Source organism: Panthera uncia, chromosome E1 (assembly GCF_023721935.1).
Source record: "Panthera uncia isolate 11264 chromosome E1, Puncia_PCG_1.0, whole genome shotgun sequence".
Lineage (NCBI taxonomy): Eukaryota > Metazoa > Chordata > Mammalia > Carnivora > Felidae > Panthera > Panthera uncia.
Genome location: NC_064814.1, coordinates 15,337,800 through 15,358,975, shown reverse-complemented (window position 1 = coordinate 15,358,975; position 21,176 = coordinate 15,337,800). Strand labels below are relative to the sequence as shown.

The following is a 21,176-nucleotide window of genomic DNA, read 5'->3' as shown; positions in this document are numbered from 1 at the left end:
TTAAAAACTGAGAACAAACTGAGGGTTGATGGGGGGTGGGAGGGAGGGCAGGGTGGGTGATGGGTATTGAGGAGGGCACCTTTTGGGATGAGCACTGGGTGTTGTATGGAAACCAATTTGACAGTAAATTTCATATATTAAAAAAATAAATTTAAAAAAAAAAGATTTATTCCTAGGTATTTTATGCTTCTTGGTGCAATTCAATTAACTCATTTTTAAAGTGAGTTAGATATTTTCAAAATTATACTCAAAAGTTAGATAATTCACACAGGGCATCCATCATGTGACGCTGCAAAATGTTTCTTGGTACCACAATCGAAAAGACAAAGATTCAAGTTGGAAGGATCACTGATCCCAATAAGTTAAATATATGAAGTTCCAAAGGGTGTCTGGGTGGCACAGTCAGTTGAGCGTCTGACTTTGGTTCAGGTCATGATCTCACGGTTCGTGAGTTCAAGCCCCATGTCGGGCTCTGTGCTGCCAGCTCAGAGCCTGGAGCCTGCTTCGGATTCTGTGTCTCCCTCTCTCTCTCTGCCCCTCCCCTGCTCACACTCTGCCTCTCTCTCTTTCCAAAATAAATAAACAAAAAAAATTTTTTTAAATAAAAATAAATTAAAAGAATAAATTTCCATCAGAATGAGAATTCACATGTTCTCTATGCAACTATAAAAGGGAATGAGAAAGGCCTTTATATTCTGATATGAACAAATATCCAAAATATATTACTGTATTAAAAAATCAAGGATACAGAACAATGTACATATCATGCTCTCACGTAAAAAGTGAGGGAGGGATATATATATATCATATATATATATATATTCATACATATATATACATACATATATTCATATTTTCTTGAATGATCTAAGTACTTCCTGCCTCAAAAATAAATAAAACATTAACAAAAAATTAAAAAAAAAAAACTAGTTACTTATTAGTTAGTTACTGGGGAAAAGGAATAGGAACTGAATAGACCAGGCAAGAAGATTTTCATTGTGTATCTTTTTTTTTTTTTAATGTTTATTTATTTTTGAGACAGAGAGAGACAGAGCATGAACGGGGGAGGGTCACAGAGAGAGGGAGACACAGAATCTGAAACAGGCTCCAGGCTCTGAGCTGTCAGCACAGAGCCCAACGCGGGGCTCGAACTCACGGACCGCGAGATCGTGACCTGAGCCAAAGTCGGACGCTTAACCGACCGAGCCACCCAGGCACCCCGCATTGTGTATCTTTAAATACTTTTTTACTTATTTTTACTTAAAAAAATTTTTTTAATGTTTTATTTTTATTTTTGAGACGGAGAGAGACAGAGCATGAGCAGGGGAGGGGCAGAGAGAGAGGGAGACACAGAATCCAAAGCAGGCTCCAGGCTCTGAGCTGTCAGCACAGAGCCTGATGCTGGGCTTGAACCCATGAATTGTGAGATCATGACCTGAGCCAAAGTCGGACGCTTAACCGACTGAGCCACCCAGGCACCCCAATACTTTTTTATTTATGATCTGTGTGAATGTATTACCTAATCAAAAACCTTAAATTTATTAAAACATTTTTAGGGTCATGTATTTTTGGCAACCTTGTTAGAAGATATATTATTTGCTTCAATTACAAACTTGTAATGTTTCAAACTAGACTTACATGAACACAGGAAGCTCACCTTCATCTGAATACCCAAAATACTGAGCGTATACCATTCATTTAATCTTGTAGCATATTAGTTATATGTTGATGTAAGTAGTCCATCACTTTTCAACAACTAGCTAAAAGTTTCCTATATTCTAACTGTGTTCAAAACTTCCTAATTATTCTCACCTCTAAAATCTCGAAAACGCTTAATGCTCTTCAGTGCTAAAAGGGCAGTCTTTAGAGAAGTATCTCCCTTTTCTGTGAAGACAAAAACAGAACAAAGAAAAATTAGTAGATTCAAGAAACATAAAGTACTTCCACAGTGAGCTAAATCGGTTCTCTTGCTGCCCCTTAAAGCATCTTATGGTTTTCTAGCTACGTAAACTTTTGTCCTGAATGCAATCTACAGTCTGCCTATTTAAATCCTATTCATATGTCAAAACCAGCTCCTAAGTCTAGATTTCTAAAAAGCCTTCTGTTGAACCTAGATGATACCCTCTAACCACTACTCTTTCCTTTTTCTTTCCTTCCCCAACTATTTTCTGGAAAGAAATGTTCTTATTCATCATAATCATATTGTCATTCACACATCAAACTGGTCTTATCTAGCTTCCACCCTCTCAAAACTGCTTTTACCAAGTTCACCCATTAACTATTTACTGCCAAATCAATGAATACTTTTTTTTGGTCTTATTTAATACTTTCCTCTTTCATTCCCAAATTAATGAATACTTCTTAATTTGTTGGTCTTATCTAATACTTTCCTCCTTCAAACTCTTTTTTCTCTTTGTTTTGTTGCTATAGCTTTCTTTTGGTTTCTCTCCTACCGTTCGTTCTAGTTACTTCCTGTTACGTCCTTTATAAACTATTCTCCACCGTTACTTAAATGTTAGCATTTCAATGTCCTTGGCCCTCTTCTTGTTGCACTCTATAAACCATTCCTGAATTCTCTTGTAACTACAAACTGTATGTTGCTGACTCTCAAGTTTCTATTTCTAGGCTAGACCATTGTCTACTGCACATCTTCAACTCCGTGTCCACTCCATGCCCTCAAACACAATATTTCCTTTTTGTGTGATATATTGAATGTGCTTCAATGAATTCAGTGAATTCAAATGAACTGATGATTTTATTTCCATGCAAATAACAACTCTTTGGGACAGATCAGATACATTTTTTTACTTCCATATTGCCAAATTTTAATTTGATCAGTTCTATATTTATCCCCCTGTGGCAGCTGGAGCACTGACAGTAGACAGAAACTTTCCTCATTCCAGTCTATCAAGGAAAATCTGCAGTTAAAAACTTTGATCAGCAGGCATTCAGAGAATGGTAGGTGGCAAATAAAGATCCTAGTGGATTATTCTAATTGCATTTTGTTTTACCTTCATAACTTAAGAAGCTGTAAGAAAAGAGAGAGGACAACTTTCTGTGTGTGTGTTTTTTTTAATATAATTTATTGTCAAGTTAGCTAACATTCAATGTATACAGTGTACTCTTGGCTTCAGGAGTAGAATCCATGATTCATTGCTTACATACAACAACATACAGTGCTCATCCCAATAAGTGCCCTCCTCAATGCCCATCACCCACTTTCCCCTGATCCCCACCCCCCCATAAATCCTTAGTTTGTTCTGTGTATTTAAGAGTCTCTTATGGTTTGCCTCCCTCTCTGTTTGAAACTATTTTTTCCCTTTCCCTTCCCCTATGATCTCTTGTTAAGTTTCTCAAATTCCACATGAGTGTACACATATATCTCTCTTTCCTTGACTGACTTATTTCACTTAGCATAATACCCTCCAGTTCCATCCATGTTGTTGCAAATGGCCAGATTTCATTCGTTTTCATTGCCGAGTAGTATTCCACTGTATATATAAACTACATCTTCTTTATCCATTCATCAGTTGATGGACATTTGGGCTATTTCCATAATTTGGTTCTTGTTGATAGTGCTGCTATAAACATTGGGGTACATTTGCCCCTATGAATCAGCACTCCTGTATCCTTTGGATAAATTCCTAGTAGTGCTATTGCTGGGTCGTAGGGTATTCTGCTTTTAATTTTTTGAGGAACCTCCACACTGTTTTCCAGAGAGGCTGCACCAGTTTTCATTCCCACCAACAAGTGCAAGAGAGTTCCCATTTCTCCACATCCTCACCCACATCTGTTGTTTCCTGAGTTGTTAATTTTAGCCACTCTGACCTGTGTGAGGTGGTATCTCAGTGTGGTTTTGATTTATATTTCCCTGATGATGAGTGATGTTGAGCATCTTTTTATGTGTCTGTTGGCCATCTGGATGTCTTCTTTGGAAAAGTGTCTGTTTGTGTCTTCTGCCTGTTTCTTCACAGGATTATTTGTTTTTCATGTGTTGAGTTTGGTAACATCTTTATAGATTTTGGATACTAGCCCTTTATCCAGTATGTCATTTGCAAATATCTTCTACCATTCCATCAGTTGCCTTTCAGTTTTGTTGATTGTTTCCTTTGCTGTACAGAAGCTTTTTATTTTGATGAGGTCCCAATAGTTCATTTTTGCTTTTATTTCCCTTGCTTTTGGAACTCTCATCACTGTTATTTAACAGAGTGTTGGAAGTCCTAGCTTAAGCAATCAGACAACAAAATGAAATAAAAGGCACCCACGTTGGCTAAGAAGAAGTCAAACTTTCACTTTTTGCAGATGACATGATACTCTACGTGGAAAACCCGAAAAACTCCACCAAAAAGCTGCTAGAACTGATACATGAATTCAGTAAAGTCACAGGATATAAAATCAATGTACAGAAATTGGTTGCATTTCTATACACCAATAATGAAACAATAGAAAGAGAAAACAAGAAATCAACCCCATTTACAATTGCACCAAGAACCATAAAATACCTAGTAATAAACCTAACCAAAGATGTAAAAGATCTATATGCTGAAAACTATAGAAAACTTGTGAAAGAACTTGAAGAAGACACAAAGAAGTGGAAAAACATTCCACGCTCATGGATTGGAAAAACAAATATTGTTAAAATGTCGATACTACCCAAAGCAATCTACACATTCAAGGCAATCCCAATCAAAATTGCACCACCATTCTTCTCAGCGCTAGAGCAAACAATGTTTTAATTTGTAGGGAACCACACAAGACCCTGAATAGCCAAAGTAATGTTGAACAGGAAAACCAAAGCAGGAGGCATCACAATCCCAGACTTCAGTCTCTACTACAAAGCTGTAAACATCAAGACAGTATGGTACTGGCACAAAAACAGACACATAGACCAATGGAATAGAATACAGCACCTAGAATTGGGCCCCCAAGTGTATGGCCAACTAATCTTTGACGAAGCAGGAAAGAGTATCCAATGGAAAAAAGACAGTCTCTTTAGCAAATGGTGCTGGGAGAACTGGACAGTAACATGCAGAAGAATGAAACTGGAGCACTCTCTCACACCATACACAAAAATAAACTCAAAGCGGGTGAAAGACCTAAATGTGAGCCAGGAAACCATCAAAACCATAGAGGAGAAAACAGGCAACAACCTGTTTAGCCTCAGCCGCAGCAACTTCTTACTCGACATGGCTCTGAACTGTCTGTGGTTTTGACAGTTGTATTTACATCCTTCTTTAAGGAACACTGTACGAAGTTTTCACAGACTCTAAGTATGAATCTAGTTTGAAGTGTCTAGTGTCAATTTGCACAATGGATGCATAGAAAAAAGAACTAGGATAATTGGATGCGCTAGATATATAAAAGTATTGACTAATGTTATTACAAATTATTTTTATGATATTCTCTTATTTATTTTCACCACTTTCTTTACTGGTGTATTACTTTATATTGAAGACAGAAGAGGTAAACACAAAATTTAAATAAAAGAATGAAAAATTAAGATGAGGCAAAATTAGGTCTAAAACAAGCAATAACTGGATTAATTTGCATCTTCTTTTTAAAACAAAATCATTTTATTATAAATCAACCCTCCCATCTCAGTTTAAACTGTTATTTTGGGTTTTATAACATATATCTGAAAGGAATTAGTTTTCACATATTAATTGGTTAAAAGAATGAGCATTTCTGAGAAATCAGTTTTAATGTAAACCAATGACTATTTGTCTAACAATTTCTTACTTTTTAAACAATTGAAAACAAGAAACTTGAAGATTCATCTAGGGGGCAAACTTTAAAAATGACCACCTACCCAGTGGTAGTGTAGTTTCTATTAATTTTTTTATGTTTTTATTTTATTTCTGAGAGAGAGAGAGAGAGAGAGAGGAAGGGGCAGAGAGATAGGGAGACACAGAATCCAAAGCAGGCTCCAGGCTCTGAGCTGTCAGCACAGAGCCCGACACGGGGCTCGAACTCACGAATGGTGAGATCATGGTCTGAGCTGAAGTCTGATGCTGAGCCTCCCAGGCACCCCTCCTGTTAAATTTTTTTAAAGCAATATGTACATATTGTATATTCAGAAATATGCAAGTACTTATATTTTTCCTGTTAGCTGGAAGAACCTGCAAAATAAATGAGATACTGTGATGTAGGTCAAAGTAAGAAGTGGAAACCCAAACAAAAACATATGTTTCTCATTTGATCTACCTACCTCACGTTGTATTATGGCTGTAAATATTTAACCTGTTCTCCCCCACAGAATACTTTAAATTTGCTTACAGTTTAAGTATTCATTTTTCATCAGTAACCAAATGCTCAAAATGTATCCTCTCCTCATAATTCTCATGGAAATTTCTCCAAAATAATATCACTTTTCTCAAACAGTTATAAAGCAAAATTGTCTCAATGATGCTAAACATGGTATGTTATTGAAATGTAAAAGGCTTCCACATCTAACTGAATGAATTAAGAAAAGCTTCAAGGAGGTTACATTTTTACTGACTTGGCGGCACATTTGAAGGTTGACAGAAAGACTCATAAGGAAAATGTATATAAGTGAGTATGATGCGTTCTGGAAACTATAAGTAGTTTTTTAATTTTGGATTGAGTTTAAATTATTCTATTTGTGTCTATTAAGTGTCTTGAAACCTTACAAAAATGTGTCAGAAAGTTTGTGGGCAAAGGTTAATCTTAACAGGTCCAGTAACGGGAACTAGATTTAAAAAGGCCTTGTGCATTTTGTGAAGGAATTTAGCTTTATCTATTCTCATTTCAATCTCTTCCCTCCATCATGCCCTTCATCAAACACAATATATCCTAAGCTGAATTCATCTTTGCACTAAAGCCTCCTCCTATATTCCCCAGCTTATTAAAATGCATCACTTGGGTACCTGGGTGACTCGGTTAAGTGACCGACTCTTGATCTTGGCTCAGGTCATGATCTGATGGTTCGTAAGTTTGAGCCCCACATCAGCTCTGCGCTGAGAGGATGGAGCCTGCTTGGGATTCTCTCTTTCCTTTTCTTTCTGCCCCTAGCCAGCTCACACTCTTTCTCTCAAAAATAAATCAATACACTTAAAAAAAAAAAAAAAAGACATCACCATGAAATATCTCCCAAACCAGAAGTCTGTTAATCATTCTCAATTCCTCTCTCTTTTCCTTCCCTAACCTAACCAAACAATGAAGAAGTTCTGCCTCCTAGAACTCATATCTGTTCCCTTCTTCCCATCCCTGGAGCCAATGCCTTACATCAACACTCATTACTTTTAACCCGAATTCTTGCATGCCTTCTAAAATGTCTCCTTGCTTCCAATCTTGCCCCCCTCTGCTCTTTCTTAACACTGCTATCATAATGCCCATTACAAAGTGCAAAATTAGTCATGTCACTTTTCAAATTTGACTTCTTTTTTTTTTAAATTTTTTTTTCAACATTTTTTATTTATTTTGGGACAGAGAGAGACAGAGCATGAACGGGGGAGGGGCAGAGAGAGAGGGAGACACAGAATCGGAAACAGGCTCCAGGCTCCGAGCCATCAGCCCAGAGCCTGACGCGGGGCTCGAACTCACGGACCGCGAGATCGTGACCTGGCTGAAGTCGGACGCTTAACCAACTGCGCCACCCAGGCGCCCCTGACTTCTTCAATGACTCCCTAGAGCCTTCAAGAAAAAATTCAAACTCTGTTGCTCAGAGAACAACAAAGATAAAAACAAAACCCTTCTGGATCTGCTCTTGACTATATGGCCACTTCATTTCTTTCTTTTCCCACTCCTTCCACCACTATGCACCATCAAGTTGATAGTCAAACATCAACCTGACCTGTAAAGCTTGTTAAACACACACACACACACACACACACACACACACACACACACACACACACCTTGGCCATGATTCAGATATTCTGGGTTTTTAACAAATTCCTAGGTAGTTCTGATGTAAATCAGTCTGAGATCCAATGCTGTAAGTCCTACTGGACTACTTAGAGTTCCTTGGCTTCTCCATGAGCTTTGTTCTTCTGTACTTTGTACATACTGAACATTCCTTCCTAACTCCTTTCAGCCCCTTTCCCTGCACCTGCAATTCTTGGCTAGTTCCTACTCATATTTCAAAACTCAACTCCAACAGCATCTCCTCCAAACAGCCTCTCTGACTACCTTATCCAACCCTGTGTGGGTTAGGTACCTATTGTATACGTTCCCATAACACTCTGTTTACCTCTGTCGTGGTATTTAACAATTGGAATTCGCATTGTTTGTCACCTTGACAGACTGTAAGCTCTTTTATCTTTATATACTTAGTGTCTAGCAAGCAACAGTGCTTAATAAACTTTCATTGAATGAATGAAATAGCTCACCTCTGAACTCTCATACAACTCAGTATCATCACTTGTGGAGGAAAAACCTCAGTCCTCCTCCTGTGTTTCTTCTTTACTCTCACTCTACGGCCACACTTACAGCACTCTGACACCAGATATGTGGGGGGTTTTCTCCCACCAAGCAATTCTCTGCAACACCAACTGAGTGTCATACAATTTAACACAATTCTGACACTATCTACCTGGAGATGGCATCAGGTCTCACAGGTTAAGGGCTCAGTCCCATGAGACTGCTCCCCCTCCACTGCAGATGCCAATCACAAGTAGTAGGTCCCCAGGTTACCTACAACTTCCGTCCAGCTTGGCTACAAATTGGAGGTTCCCATGACTTTCTCTCCCTTGGACTCAATTATTTCCTAAAATAGTTCACAGAACTCAGGGAAATACTTAACATTCATCAGTTTATTAAAGGATATGATGAAATATACAAATGAACAGCCAGATGAAGAGATACATAGGGTCTGGGAGGTCTGGGAGCATCCCAAGCACGGCAGCTCTGTCCCTGTGGAGTTGGGTCAGTTATCTTTCTGGTATGTAGATGTGTTCACCAACCTGGAAACTCCCCAAACCCCATACTATTGGGATTTTATGGAGACCTCCTCCATAGGCATAATCAATGATTCACTCCATTTCCAGACCCTCTCCGTTTTCTGAAGAATGGGGGTGGGGGATAGAGCTGAAAATTCCAAAGTTCCAATCATGGCTTATCCTTACGGTGACCAGTCCCCACCTAGAAACCAGAAGCCTTCCCAGAATCACCTATTAGAACAAAAGATGCCCCAAGAGTTCTCATCACTTAGGGATTTGCCAGTGTTTTAGGAGCTCCGTGCCAGGAATGGGGTTGAAGGGCAAATATATATTTCTTATTATAAATCACAACACATCACATCACTATGTCCCTGGCTATTATTCAAGTACTGCCATATACCATTGTAAATTCACTAAACTTTTATCTCTTATATTGTTATATACCCTTTTGTTGTTTACAGCTTGCCTCACCAACTAGACTGAAAGCTTCCTATGAATATTTTATATTTACTCGATTATCTGACACATTACATGACCCCTTACATATCAAAGACACTCAGGATCAGGTCTGTCCCATAGTCATACAGGCCAGGCACTGCCTAACGCTGAAGGGTGCTGTTTACAAGCACCCATAAGTTGTGCTGTACAGCGGCTCCAGTCAATATGATTAATGAAACAATGCTTAAACCCATTTAATAATGGAATAAAGAAAATACTTTTAGGAACTGAATTTAAATGAATAAAAGAACCACATAATAATTGGCAAAATTTGAAAATTATACATTGTTTTCTCTGAAACCTCTTAGGATTCAATCAGTCTCCTCCCACAAATGTCTCCTGCAGAGGGGAGAAAGTCCTCCCTCAGTCTCTTCCTGGCTCAGAGCAGTTTCCCTTCAGCACAGCTTTCACAGAGAATGACCTTGCCTTCCCTGAAGATGCTGAAAACATACACACAGATACACTCTGATGGAATCAACACAGGATACTTCATGGGTCGTAAAAAATCTTATTAATCTTTTTTTTTTTTTAATTTTTTTTTTCAACGTTTTTTATTTATTTTTGGGACAGAGAGAGACAGAGCATGAACGGGGGAGGGGCAGGGAGAGAGGGAGACACAGAATCGGAAACAGGCTCCAGGCTCCGAGCCATCAGCCCAGAGCCTGACGCGGGGCTCGAACTCACGGACCGCGAGATCGTGACCTGGCTGAAGTCGGACGCTTAACCAACTGCGCCACCCAGGCGCCCCAAAAAAAATCTTATTAATCTTATTCAAAGATTTTTCTGTCAAGATAAATCTATGATCTCAGTAGACACGCTCTCTTAGAGTACTTTTTCCATTAGGATAATAAAGAGAAAAATTATTGGGGAGTGATGAATGGAGGATAGGGAAGGGGAATGGAAAATTTGCTATCACTTTATTTGGAAAGTCAACGTAGTTATATATACCATCAACATCAAGCGTTTTCACTAACATCTGGTGTTCTTCAGGCTTTACAGAAACATTGAGGTCATCAAAAGCACCTTTCAAGTCACCAATCTGAATTCTGTTGCAGTTCATCAAGTTGACAGTTTGGAGGGCAGTACATAAACCTGAAAACACAGGGGGATTCTATAGGTCATATATTTCAATTAATATTATCATTATGATTCCAAAATTAATAAGCCAAACATCCCTTTATTCCAAGCATATTTCCCTGAGATGTTCAGTTATTTTTGTCTCAAACTAAAAAAACTAAGATGACTCAGTTTTGTTTTTGTTTTTTAACTTAACTGCCTTACCAATGAGTTACACAAATCATCATACACTCAAGGTATCAGCTTCTCAAAAGTTAAAATAGGCCATTGCATCTTTCAGGGAAATGTTTCATTGTATATCCATGAGACAGAATTTGGGGCTTACCTCTGTCTATATGAAATAGCCCAAATTTCAGAGTATAAAAATATTAGTCCTGAATTTTCTTCTGCTTATTTTGCTACTGCTTTCATTTTTTGCATATTCTTCATAACTTTCACTCTATTATTAGAAGTCCGCCAAGGAGTGTGGGAGTATGAAGGTGCCCCATTCCCAGCTCTTATCTAAAACCTCTAGGGATTTTCCCTTCTAAATGGGGTCCTTAGGATTACAGCCAAGCCTCTGTCTGCCTTTTCAATGACTCACACAAATCATGGTACACTCAAGGTCACTGTTTGGATTATAATCTCTAGTTTATCTAAGAGAATATTTAAAAGGAGGCAAAGTACTGGTACTCAAAAGAATTGCAGGAAAGAGTTGTACTATTTAGTAAGACATTATTAGATAAGACATTTTCCAACAAATCCTAATTCATGAGTGCCTTATTTCTCCAATAAATCCCAGCAGGTTTTTTTTGTAGAAATTACAAACTGATTCTAAAATCCACATGGCAGTGTAAAAGTCCTAGAATAGTCAAAACAACTTTTTTTTTTTACATTTTTTTAATGTTTATTTTTGAGAGAGAGAGAGCGCGAGAGAGCGAGCGAGCAAGCAGGGGAGGGGCAGGGAGAGAGGGAGACACAGAATCCGAAGCAGGCTCCAGGCTCTGAGCTGTCAGCACAGAGCCTGACATGGGGCTCAAACCCACGAACCATGAGATCATGACCTGAGCTGAAGTCGGACGTTCAACTGACTGAGCCACCCAGGTGCCCCAGTCAAAACAACTTTTTAAAAGTAGAACAAAGTTAGAGGGCCAATACTACCTGAATGGTTTCAATGTTTATTGCAAAGCAACAGGAGTCAGACAATGTGGTTTGTGTAAAAACTGACAAAGATTAATAGAACAGAAGAGAGAATCCAGGAAATAAATATATATGTATATTTATATGATTTGTTACAAAACTACAAAGGAATTTCAGTATAGAAAGTATAGAGAAAATACAATCTTTTCAACAGTGGTGCTGGAACAAATGAAGGTCCATATGCAAAAACAAAACAAAACAAAAAGGAACTCTGATCCATACTTTATTCCACATATACAGATTAACTCAAAATAGATCACAGAGCTAAAATACAAAACCAGAGGTGCCAGGGTGGCTCAGTAAGTTAAGCATCCGACTTCAGCTCAGGTCATGATCTCCCCGTGAGTTTGAGCCCCGCCTCAGGCTCTGTGCTGATAGCTCAGAGCCTGGAGTCTTGCTTTGGATTCTGTCGCCCTCTCTCTCTGCCCCTCCCCCACTTGTGCTTTCTCTCTCTCTCTCTCTCTCTCTCTCTCTCTCAAAAATAAATAAAAATATTAAAAAAATATTTTTTAATGCAAAACCAAAACCCATAATACTTTTAGAAGAAAATATAATAAAACATTTGTAACCTTGGGTGAGGCAAAGATTTCATACATGTGACACCAAAAGCACAATATATAAAAGAAAAAAAAACTAATTAACTGGACTTCATCAAAATTAAAACTAATGCTCTTGACACTTAAGAAAATGAAGACACTCAGAGAAAAATGTGCTCAGTAGAAGACTCGGAGAAAATATTTGCTAAGTATATATCTCATAAAGGACATGTATCCAGAATACAAACAGAAATACAAAAAAACCCATCCAACTTTATTTTTTTTTATTTTTTTTTAACGTTTATTTATTTTTGAGACAGAGAGAGACAGAGCATGAACAGGGAAGGGTCAGAGAGAGAGAGGGAGACACAGAATCCGAAACAGGCTCCAGGTTCTGAGCTGTCAGCACAGAGCCTGACGCAGGGCTTGAACTCACGAACCGTGAGATCATGACCTGAGCCGAGTCGGACGCTTAACCGACTGAGCCACCCAAGCGCCCCAAAACCCATCCAACTTTTTAATTTTTTTTTAACGTTTATTTATTTTTGAGACAGAGAGAGACAGAGCATGAACGGGGGAGGGGCAGAGAGAGAGGGAGACACAGAACTGGAAGCAGGCTCCAGGCTCCGAGCCATCAGCCCAGAGCCCAACGCAGGGCTCGAACTCACGGACCGTGAGATCATGACCTGAGCTGAAGTCAGACGCTTAACTGACTGAGCCACCCAGGTGCCCCCCCCATCCAACATTAAAAAAGATCTGTACAGACACTTTATAAAGATACACAGATGACAAATAAGCACATGAGAAGATGCTCAACATCATTAATCAGTGAGGAAACACAAATTAAAACCACAATGAGATACCACTACACACTTATTAGAATGATTAAAATTAAAAAGACTGACTCCACCAAGCACTCCCAAGGATATGGAGGAATTGGACCTCTTCATACACTGCTGGTGGAAATGTAAAATGGTGTGGCCACTCTGGAAACCAGTTGGCAGTTTCTTAAAAAGTTAAACATACACCTACCATGTGAACCAGCCAATCTTTGGTAACTACTCAAGAGAAAGGAAAGCATATATTCATACAATGAATATTGTTGTACACAACTGTTCATAACAGCTTTATTTATAAGAGCCCCAAACTGGAAATAGCCTAACGAGCCGCACCAGGTAAGTAGATAAACTTCAGTGTATCAGCAAAATGGAGTGCTATGCCAGTAATAAATGACAATGAACTGCTGATACAGCCTACGTGGACGAATCTCAAAATAATTATGCTGAATGAAAGCATCTAGCAAAAAAGAATATACCCATTTTATAAAAGTCTGGTAAATGCCAATGGATCTATACTGGCAAAAAGCAGATCAGTGGTTGCCTACGGATGAGGAAGAGGATGGGAAAAAGGCAGGAGAGATTACAAAGGAGCATGAGGCAGTTTTGCAGGTCAGGGATGTGTTCATTACCTTGATTGTGATGACAGGTTTATAGGTGTGTGCAGATGTCAAACTGTGTACTTTTAATTATAAAAATATACAGCTTTTGAATATCATTTATAGCTCACAATACTGTTTAATAATAACAAAAGGCAACGGGAAATATGACCCACCTTCAAATTCAGGAGCTGGCTTATTTGTGTTCAAAGCCTCCAAAATTTGTTTGAGACTTACTTCACTATTTTCTAAAAAGTAAAGTATAAGGATTATAAAATGGCAAGGTGTCAATATTAATAATCATCATTAAAATAACCATGACAGGGAATGGTGTGTGTGGGGGGGGGGGGGGGGGGGGGACAAATTTTGTTAATGTCTGAAAATTAGCCAGATAAAAACTAATCAATTTAAAATAATTTTACCACGAATCTATTCCCTTAAAACAAGAAAAAATTCTAACGGTATTATTTGTCTTAATTAAATATTGATGTATACATTTTACAAATGTGATGCCAGACAGAGGGTGACTCTTAAAAATATTTCCAAGAGTAAAAAAATATTAATTTTAATTTGTTCTCAGTATGCCTACATTCTCATTATGTTTCTAAGACCTAGTTTATCTAAAACATACATATATAAAACATATCCCAAGCACACAGTAAAACTAGGACTTCAACAGAGATTGTTCTTTTAAAAAGGACTCACCATCAATAGATGCTTGACCCAGAATTTCCTGGAACGTCTTGTTGCTTAATAGAATTCTAGCCTTCCGGAGTTGGGACCTCAGCTCATTTATAGGCATCTTATCATTTCTGATCTTATCAAGAGTTGTAATCTCTTTAAATAAATCTGTAAACATGTCAAGAATAGAGAAGTGATGAGGAAGTTGAGGCAAAGCCCTTTTTTAGACTTAACACCCTAACCTGCACAGAGTAGATGCATTACAAAAGGAATTCTGAGTTAGAGGGCTTTCAAAACATGTCAGTGGGCTCTGTTTTCAGAAGTCACTTAAACAATAAGCAAAATTTAACATACCCCTAGCCAGCTAAAAGTTGAGTTTCTGCAACATTTTGTAGAAGTTTGCTTTTATTTATTAACTATTTCTCCTCAAAGGTTTTTCTACTACATGCTCCAGTCTTTCATAGACTGTAAAGCATTTCAAGAACAGCTTGATAATAAATAGCTCTTAGAATGAAGTCAAATATCAAAAATAGAACCCAGCTAGTTGGCAAAAGGAAAACTGAAAAATATAAATCTGTTATACTCTGAAAAACAGTCACACCCTCTCCTAGGCATTAGAAAGCCTCTCTTTCTTGCTAGCCTACCTACTAGTATTACATGCAGTAAATCCTTTTTTTTTTTTTTTGTACTTTTTTTTAACGTTTCACTATAGGTGAGAAAAAGAAGCATATGGAAATTATTGGAGGTGAGAGAAAATTGTATTAGATTCACCAGGGGAGAAAATGTGTACCTTATACTGGAGCATATACTGAGACAAACTATTTTGCTTTAAGAAAGCATATTCTAGGAATGTAATTCTAAATAATTCATTACAGTCAAAGCACAGATTAAATATGATAAGGAATAAGAAAGCAGATTATAACATCTTGATACAGCAAAGAAAACTTAAGGAATTAAAAATACAGGGGAAAACAAACTATATTTTAGAAAAAGAATACCATTGAATGATCTTAGAAATTTACTTTTAATTTTCATTCTTTTACTATACTTACTATTGAATGGTGTTGATGGTTTAGGTGAATTAATGAAAACATCAATTACATCTTTTAAGATCTTTTTACTTTCTGCAAAGTTAAGAAATAAAATGGAATTTAAATAGATTTTAAGCTCATTAAAGCAGGGATCTGGTATTGTTTCAATTTCATTCAGCTTTCAAACTTCTGTGACCATAATGCATGGTAAGAAATACACTTAGATTATGAGCATGTGCGTGTGCACACACATACACACACGTACACACACACAAAAAGGGAATGCAAGGAAACACAATCTGGGAATTGCAAGGTACAGTTAGGATTCAGACCTCCCCATCCCCTGCCCCGAGGCAGGTCATAAGACACTCATGTGAGAGATGCCCTTGCTATACCCAGAGGGAGGGTGCATCCTTATCTCTGAAGACTGAGGGTTGGAGGGACACCAAGAGGAATCTGAACGAACAGACCTTACTAAGTTTCCCCTGGTTTACCACCCTCAGCTCATCTCATTTTGTCCTATCACAGTTTTCTACCACTTTCCACACTTCATCAAAGCTAACACCAAAACATTCAGCTTTAACAACTCCTTATGAATATTCCCCTTTCATGTAAAATTTATATTAACTTTGAATGCTTTTCTCTTGTTGATCTGTCTCTTGTTACAGAGCTCCAGCTGGGAACCTAGAAGGGCAGAAGGAAAAGATTGTTTTCCCACTCCTACAGAAGCCTGCTTCAGGGGTCATAGGCTGGTAGCCCACAGACTGAATATAGCTGAGAGTCAGTCATGTTCATTGTCCTAGGGAGTGGTGGGGTTTTCTTTCCATTTGAATTTAACTATCTTCATCTAGGACACATGCTCTCAAGTTACCTTACAGTCCACACCCCTTCCTTTTGTCTTACAGCCAACTCATTTTATTAATTTTGCATTACGTGCCTGGCTACCGCAGGCATTTGAGTTAGCGGACTCTGCAGAGCCTGATTCAAAAGTTACCCTTCTCTATTGAAGTCTATTGTAATTTATCTAAATGGCAAATATTGGAGCTATGGCACTATACCTCTTGAAGTGGCAGGATAATTTGACCCATCTTTCCTATTCGAAGCAGTTAGCTTGGCCTTAAATATTTCCTCACTCCTGAGATTTTTGTAGACTGAGAGTTTTGGTAGGGACTGTGTTTGCAAAAACCTAGAATCATTGAAGAAAATATGCCAAATGCCTAAATAGAGAGGAAGAGTTTGTCTGGAGACAGAGACAGAAGGAAAGAGAGGGACAGGGAGGGGTTGAGAGACTAGAGGTTTGATGGGAAAGAGTGAGAATTACCCTGTGGGAGCTTCCCTTCACACAGATGCAGGATTACCACAGGCTCCAACAACAAAGCGTCAGTAGAAACACAATGCAAGGAAGTTTTAAAAGCTCTTCCTCTGTCTCCCACATTATGGTGTGACTTTGGAATGGGAGAGGGTGCCAGTAATCAACCACCCTGCCCCCAGGGTCTGATTTAATTTAATTGAAAGAAAAAAATGATTTCAATTTCTGGTATTTAGTAGCCAGATATCTGGATCAGCCCTCCTACTAAAAACAACTAAAAATTCTAAATAAAATTATTGCTATAAAAAAAAAATCTTGGGGCGCCTGGGTGGCTCAGTCGGTTAAGCGTCCGACTCCAACTCAGGTCATGATCTCACAGTCCGTGAGTTCGAGCCCCGCGTCGGGCTCTGTGCTGACAGCTTGGAGTCTGGAGCCTGTTTCAGATTCTGTGTCTCCCTCTCTCTTTCTGACCCTCCCCGACTCATGCTCTGTCTCTCTCTGTCTCAAAAATAAATGTTAAAAAAAAAATTTTTTTAAATCTTGAATTCATCAATGTGTTGCCAAGAAAGTAAGAAATTCCCAGACCAAACAACTGATGAAAGGCTGTAATCCAGAAACACGGCGACTGTTTTTACCCAGAGTGTTTGCCAAAGACAAAACAAAACAAAATTGGATGAATTTTAGTTTGTAGTTTCAAAGGCTCAGACAAAGCCTAAGTTCCTCCCAAAGTGGAGGGGAACGTGGGGTGGTTATCCTCAATTTACAAAAATGTTTCTCTAGATTTCAAGACCCAGAAAAAAATATCAAGAATAAGAAAACATTCCTCCTTTATAGATAATTTGACTTTTCTCTCTAGCTACCTTTAAGATTTTTCTTTCTCTTTGGTATGTCACAGTTTCATCATGATAACCCTATGTATGGATTTCCTTTCATCCTATGTGGGATTCACTGGAATTCTTGTATTGGTAGGTTTAGGTCTTTCTCATTCTGGAAAATTCTCAGCTATAGTTCTCCAAATATTTTCTTTGCAACCACTCTGTCTCTTCTCTCCTGTGTGGATATATATCACATCTTTTCATTCTTTCTTTTTCTAGCTTTACTGAGATATAACTGACATGTAACATTATATTAGTTGTAACTAATATATAACGTAATCAGATACACATATATATTTCAAACTGATTGCCATAATAAGTAGACCTCTTCATTCTGCCTTCCTTTTAGCTTCTTCTTCTTCTTTTTTTTAATGTTTATTTATTTGGGGGAGAGAGAGAGTAGGAGATGTGCAGAGAGGGAGACAGAGGATCTGAAGAGGGCTCCATGTTTACAGCAGTGAGCCCAATGCAGGGCTCTAACTCACAAACCACAAGATCATGACCTGAGCAGAAATCTGATACTCAATCAACTGAGCCACCCCAGCGCCACTAACCTCTTTCCTATATTCCAACTCTGTCTTTCTATGCTGCATTCTGTATAATTTCTTCAAACTCCTTTGCACTTCATATTTCTCTTCACCTATGTTTAATCTGCTAATATTGTTGTCTGCTAATTAATTTTAATTATTATATTTTTAATTTCTTTAAGTCCTGTTTCTTTCTTTTCAAATTTTAGTTTCCCTTACATGTTTTCAAATTTATCTTTCTTTAGAAGAGTACAGAAAGAGTGAAATTAAAAGAATAGAAAATACATATATATCCAAAAATATACTGTATTGCATATTCGCAGGTTGCTCAGAGAGTAAATCTTAAAATTTCTCAACATAAGAAAAAAACACCTTTTTAACTATGCATGGTGACGTGTTAACTAGATCTATCGTTGTGATCATTTCATTCTATATGTGAAATATATATACAAAATGTCACAAAATCAATGGTAGAGAAGAAAATGATACAGATGAAAACATAAATTGAGGAAACAATAAACACGATAGAGAGGATCAGAAAGCCAGGAATTAGTTAAGAGTTATTAAAATTGACAAACCACTAGCATAAATGACATAAAAAGAAAAAAGATGGGGCGCCTGGGTGGCTCAGTAGTCAAGCGTCTGACTTCGGCTCAGGTCATAATCTCGTGGTCCATGAGTTTGAGCCCCGTGTCAGGCTCTGTGCTGACACCTTAGAGCCTGGAGCCTGCTTCAGACTCTGTGTTCCCTCTCTCTGACCCTCCTCCACTCTCTCTCCCTCAAAAATAAATAAAAACATTTTTAAAAATCTTTAAAAAAGAAGTATCTGATTTTATTTATTTTTTAAAATGTTTGAAAACATCTTTTTAAACATTTTTTAATGGTTATTTATGTTTGAGAGGAAGAGAGAGAGGGAGAGAACAGGGGAAGGGCAGAGAGCAGAGAGAGAGAGAATCCCAGGCAGGCTCCGTCCGTCAGTGCAGAGCACTGTGAGATCGTGATCTCAAACCGTGAGATCATGACCTGAGCCAAAATCAAGAGTTGGACACTTAACTGACTGAGCTACCCAGGCGCCCCAAGAAGTATCTGATTTTAAAACCTGGATAAAAACAGTACTTGTTTCTACTAGTCTTCTCCAAATAAAGAAGAGTATCCACACACTTTCCAAAAGGGTTACAACAATTCTCAGTAACCAATTTATAAACATAGCAGTCCCATAACAATCTTCCTAAACCTATGGTATTAGTATTCTTAAAAAAAAAAAAAAAATGAGCCAGCATGAACACATATAGTCTAAACAGGAAAACTGAGAGGTAACTCAAGAACTCACCATCTGTTTCAGAGTTCAGTAACACCTCAGGTTTTTCTTCATTTAAAGGTTTCTCCAGGCCCTCCAACGCAGATAAAAGGTCTTTAACTTCAACTTTCCTATCAAAGACACTATTAACAACGTTACATGCATCTTCTATTCCTAAACAGAGACATGACAAAATACAAAGATATCTAGTTGGTCAGTCTATCCAGAGAAGCACATAACAACTTGATTTGGGTGAAATGTATTCATTTTCTAGAATACCCAGTCTTGAGAGATTTTGCCTCTCTGAAATATTCTCCAAACTGAAAGCTCTACAACATTTATAGGTTTACAATGCTTATATCAGAAAACAAGACACACTGAAATAGTTTACTTTACTAGTTCAACACAGGAAGCTAAACAAAACAACAAAATACCAAAATTATCTCTAAGAAAATAGTGCCATGATGGGGAAACAAAAGGGGGCGGGCACTTGGGTGGCTCAGTCAGTTAAGTGTCTGACTTTGGCTCAGGTCTTGATCTCACGGTTTGTGAGCTCGAGCCCCACATCAGGCTCTGTGCTGTCAGCGCAGAGCCAGCTTCAGATCTTCTGGCACTCTCTCTCTCTGCCCCTTCCCTACTCATGCTCGCTCACTCTCTCTCTCTCAAAAATAAATAAACAAACATTAAAAAAAGGCAGCCCTTTCTGTCTTTATCTAAACATTTGGAAAGAATGACAGTGTTGTTGATGACATGCCAATAATTTGTTGCTTTACTAACTTAAGTGTTATTCATTTATATCTTTTAATCTCCCTTGTATCCAAGTTACAACTGTCTTATTATGTCTCCCTATTTTTTCCCCTTCATCATACTTCCTAAAGAGTTCTTTATTAGTCTTTTGAAAGAACCAACTTTTGGTCATATGGATAAGTGCGTGTGCGTGTGTGTGTGTGTGCGCGTGTGTGTGTGTGTGCGTGTGTGTGTGTGTGTGTGTGTGTTCTATTTCACTAACTTCAACTTTCCACTTTGTTAGCTCCTAACTAGCACTTTTCAGGGGGATTGTACTGCTCTTTTGTTGTTTATGCTGCTGGTTAGCTCTGTAAGCTGAACGTTTAAGATAAATTGTTCTGGAGGCGCCTGGGTGCCTCAGTCGGTTAAGCGTCCCACTCTTCATTTTGGCCCAGGTCATGATCATGTCAGCTGCACTGACAGCAAGGAGCCTGCTTGGGATTCTGTCTCTCCTTCTCTCTCTCTGCTCTTCCCCCCGCCGCCCCCATACGCACTCTCTCTCCAAAAATAAATAAACTTAAAAAAAGATAAATTATTTTTGATATTTCTTGTTTTCTAATAAAAGCATTTAATGCTATAAAATATCCTGTAAGATTGTTTTGGTCACACTCTACACGATTTGATACATAGTGCTTTCACTGTCATCATTTCTAAAATCTTTCAGGTTTCTTTTATTCTTCTACCAAGGAATTACTTACAAGGCAATTTGTTTTTCATCTTAAAAGCAACACTTTTCCTTTCTTTCACAAATAATTTTAATGTCACAACATCATGGTCAGACTATGTGGTCTGAATGCCTTCTGATTTTTAGAATTCACTGAAATTTTTATTTGTGGCTTAAATACATCATCTATTTTTGTGGATATTCCATAAGTATTTGAAAAGAATGTGTATGTTTTTAGGATACAGAGTACTCTAATCTGTTTCTGAAGTCAACTTTGTTAATATTGTCACTTCAATCTCAATCTCTTTCTCAATTTCTTTCAATCCGTCTATTTCAATCTCATCTTTCTATTTAGAATTCAGTGTTTACCTGGAAATAGAT

At 38.0% G+C, this 21,176-nt stretch overlaps 2 protein-coding genes across 9 annotated transcripts in view; one reads left to right on the top strand and one right to left on the bottom strand.

Moving 5' to 3' along the window:
* Positions 1-21,176, top strand: part of CDC27 (cell division cycle 27) — an 803,505-nt gene that overhangs the window by 488,684 nt on the left and 293,645 nt on the right. The gene's annotated exons all lie outside the window — the stretch shown is intronic.
* EFCAB13 (EF-hand calcium binding domain 13) overlaps positions 1-21,176 on the bottom strand; it is a 168,352-nt gene that overhangs the window by 30,775 nt on the left and 116,401 nt on the right. For 7 of the 8 annotated variants that reach the window (XM_049637549.1, XM_049637548.1, XM_049637547.1 and 4 more), the window contains 6 exons: positions 19,379-19,519; positions 15,359-15,430; positions 14,331-14,474; positions 13,802-13,873; positions 10,347-10,490; positions 1,813-1,884 (listed from right to left, as the gene is read on the bottom strand). In XM_049637549.1, coding sequence (XP_049493506.1) covers positions 1,813-1,884; positions 10,347-10,490; positions 13,802-13,873; positions 14,331-14,474; positions 15,359-15,430; positions 19,379-19,519 — 645 coding nt within the window. The remainder of the gene's footprint in view (positions 1-1,812; positions 1,885-10,346; positions 10,491-13,801; positions 13,874-14,330; positions 14,475-15,358; positions 15,431-19,378; positions 19,520-21,176) is intronic. The other variant, XM_049637551.1, reaches the window with a different exon arrangement.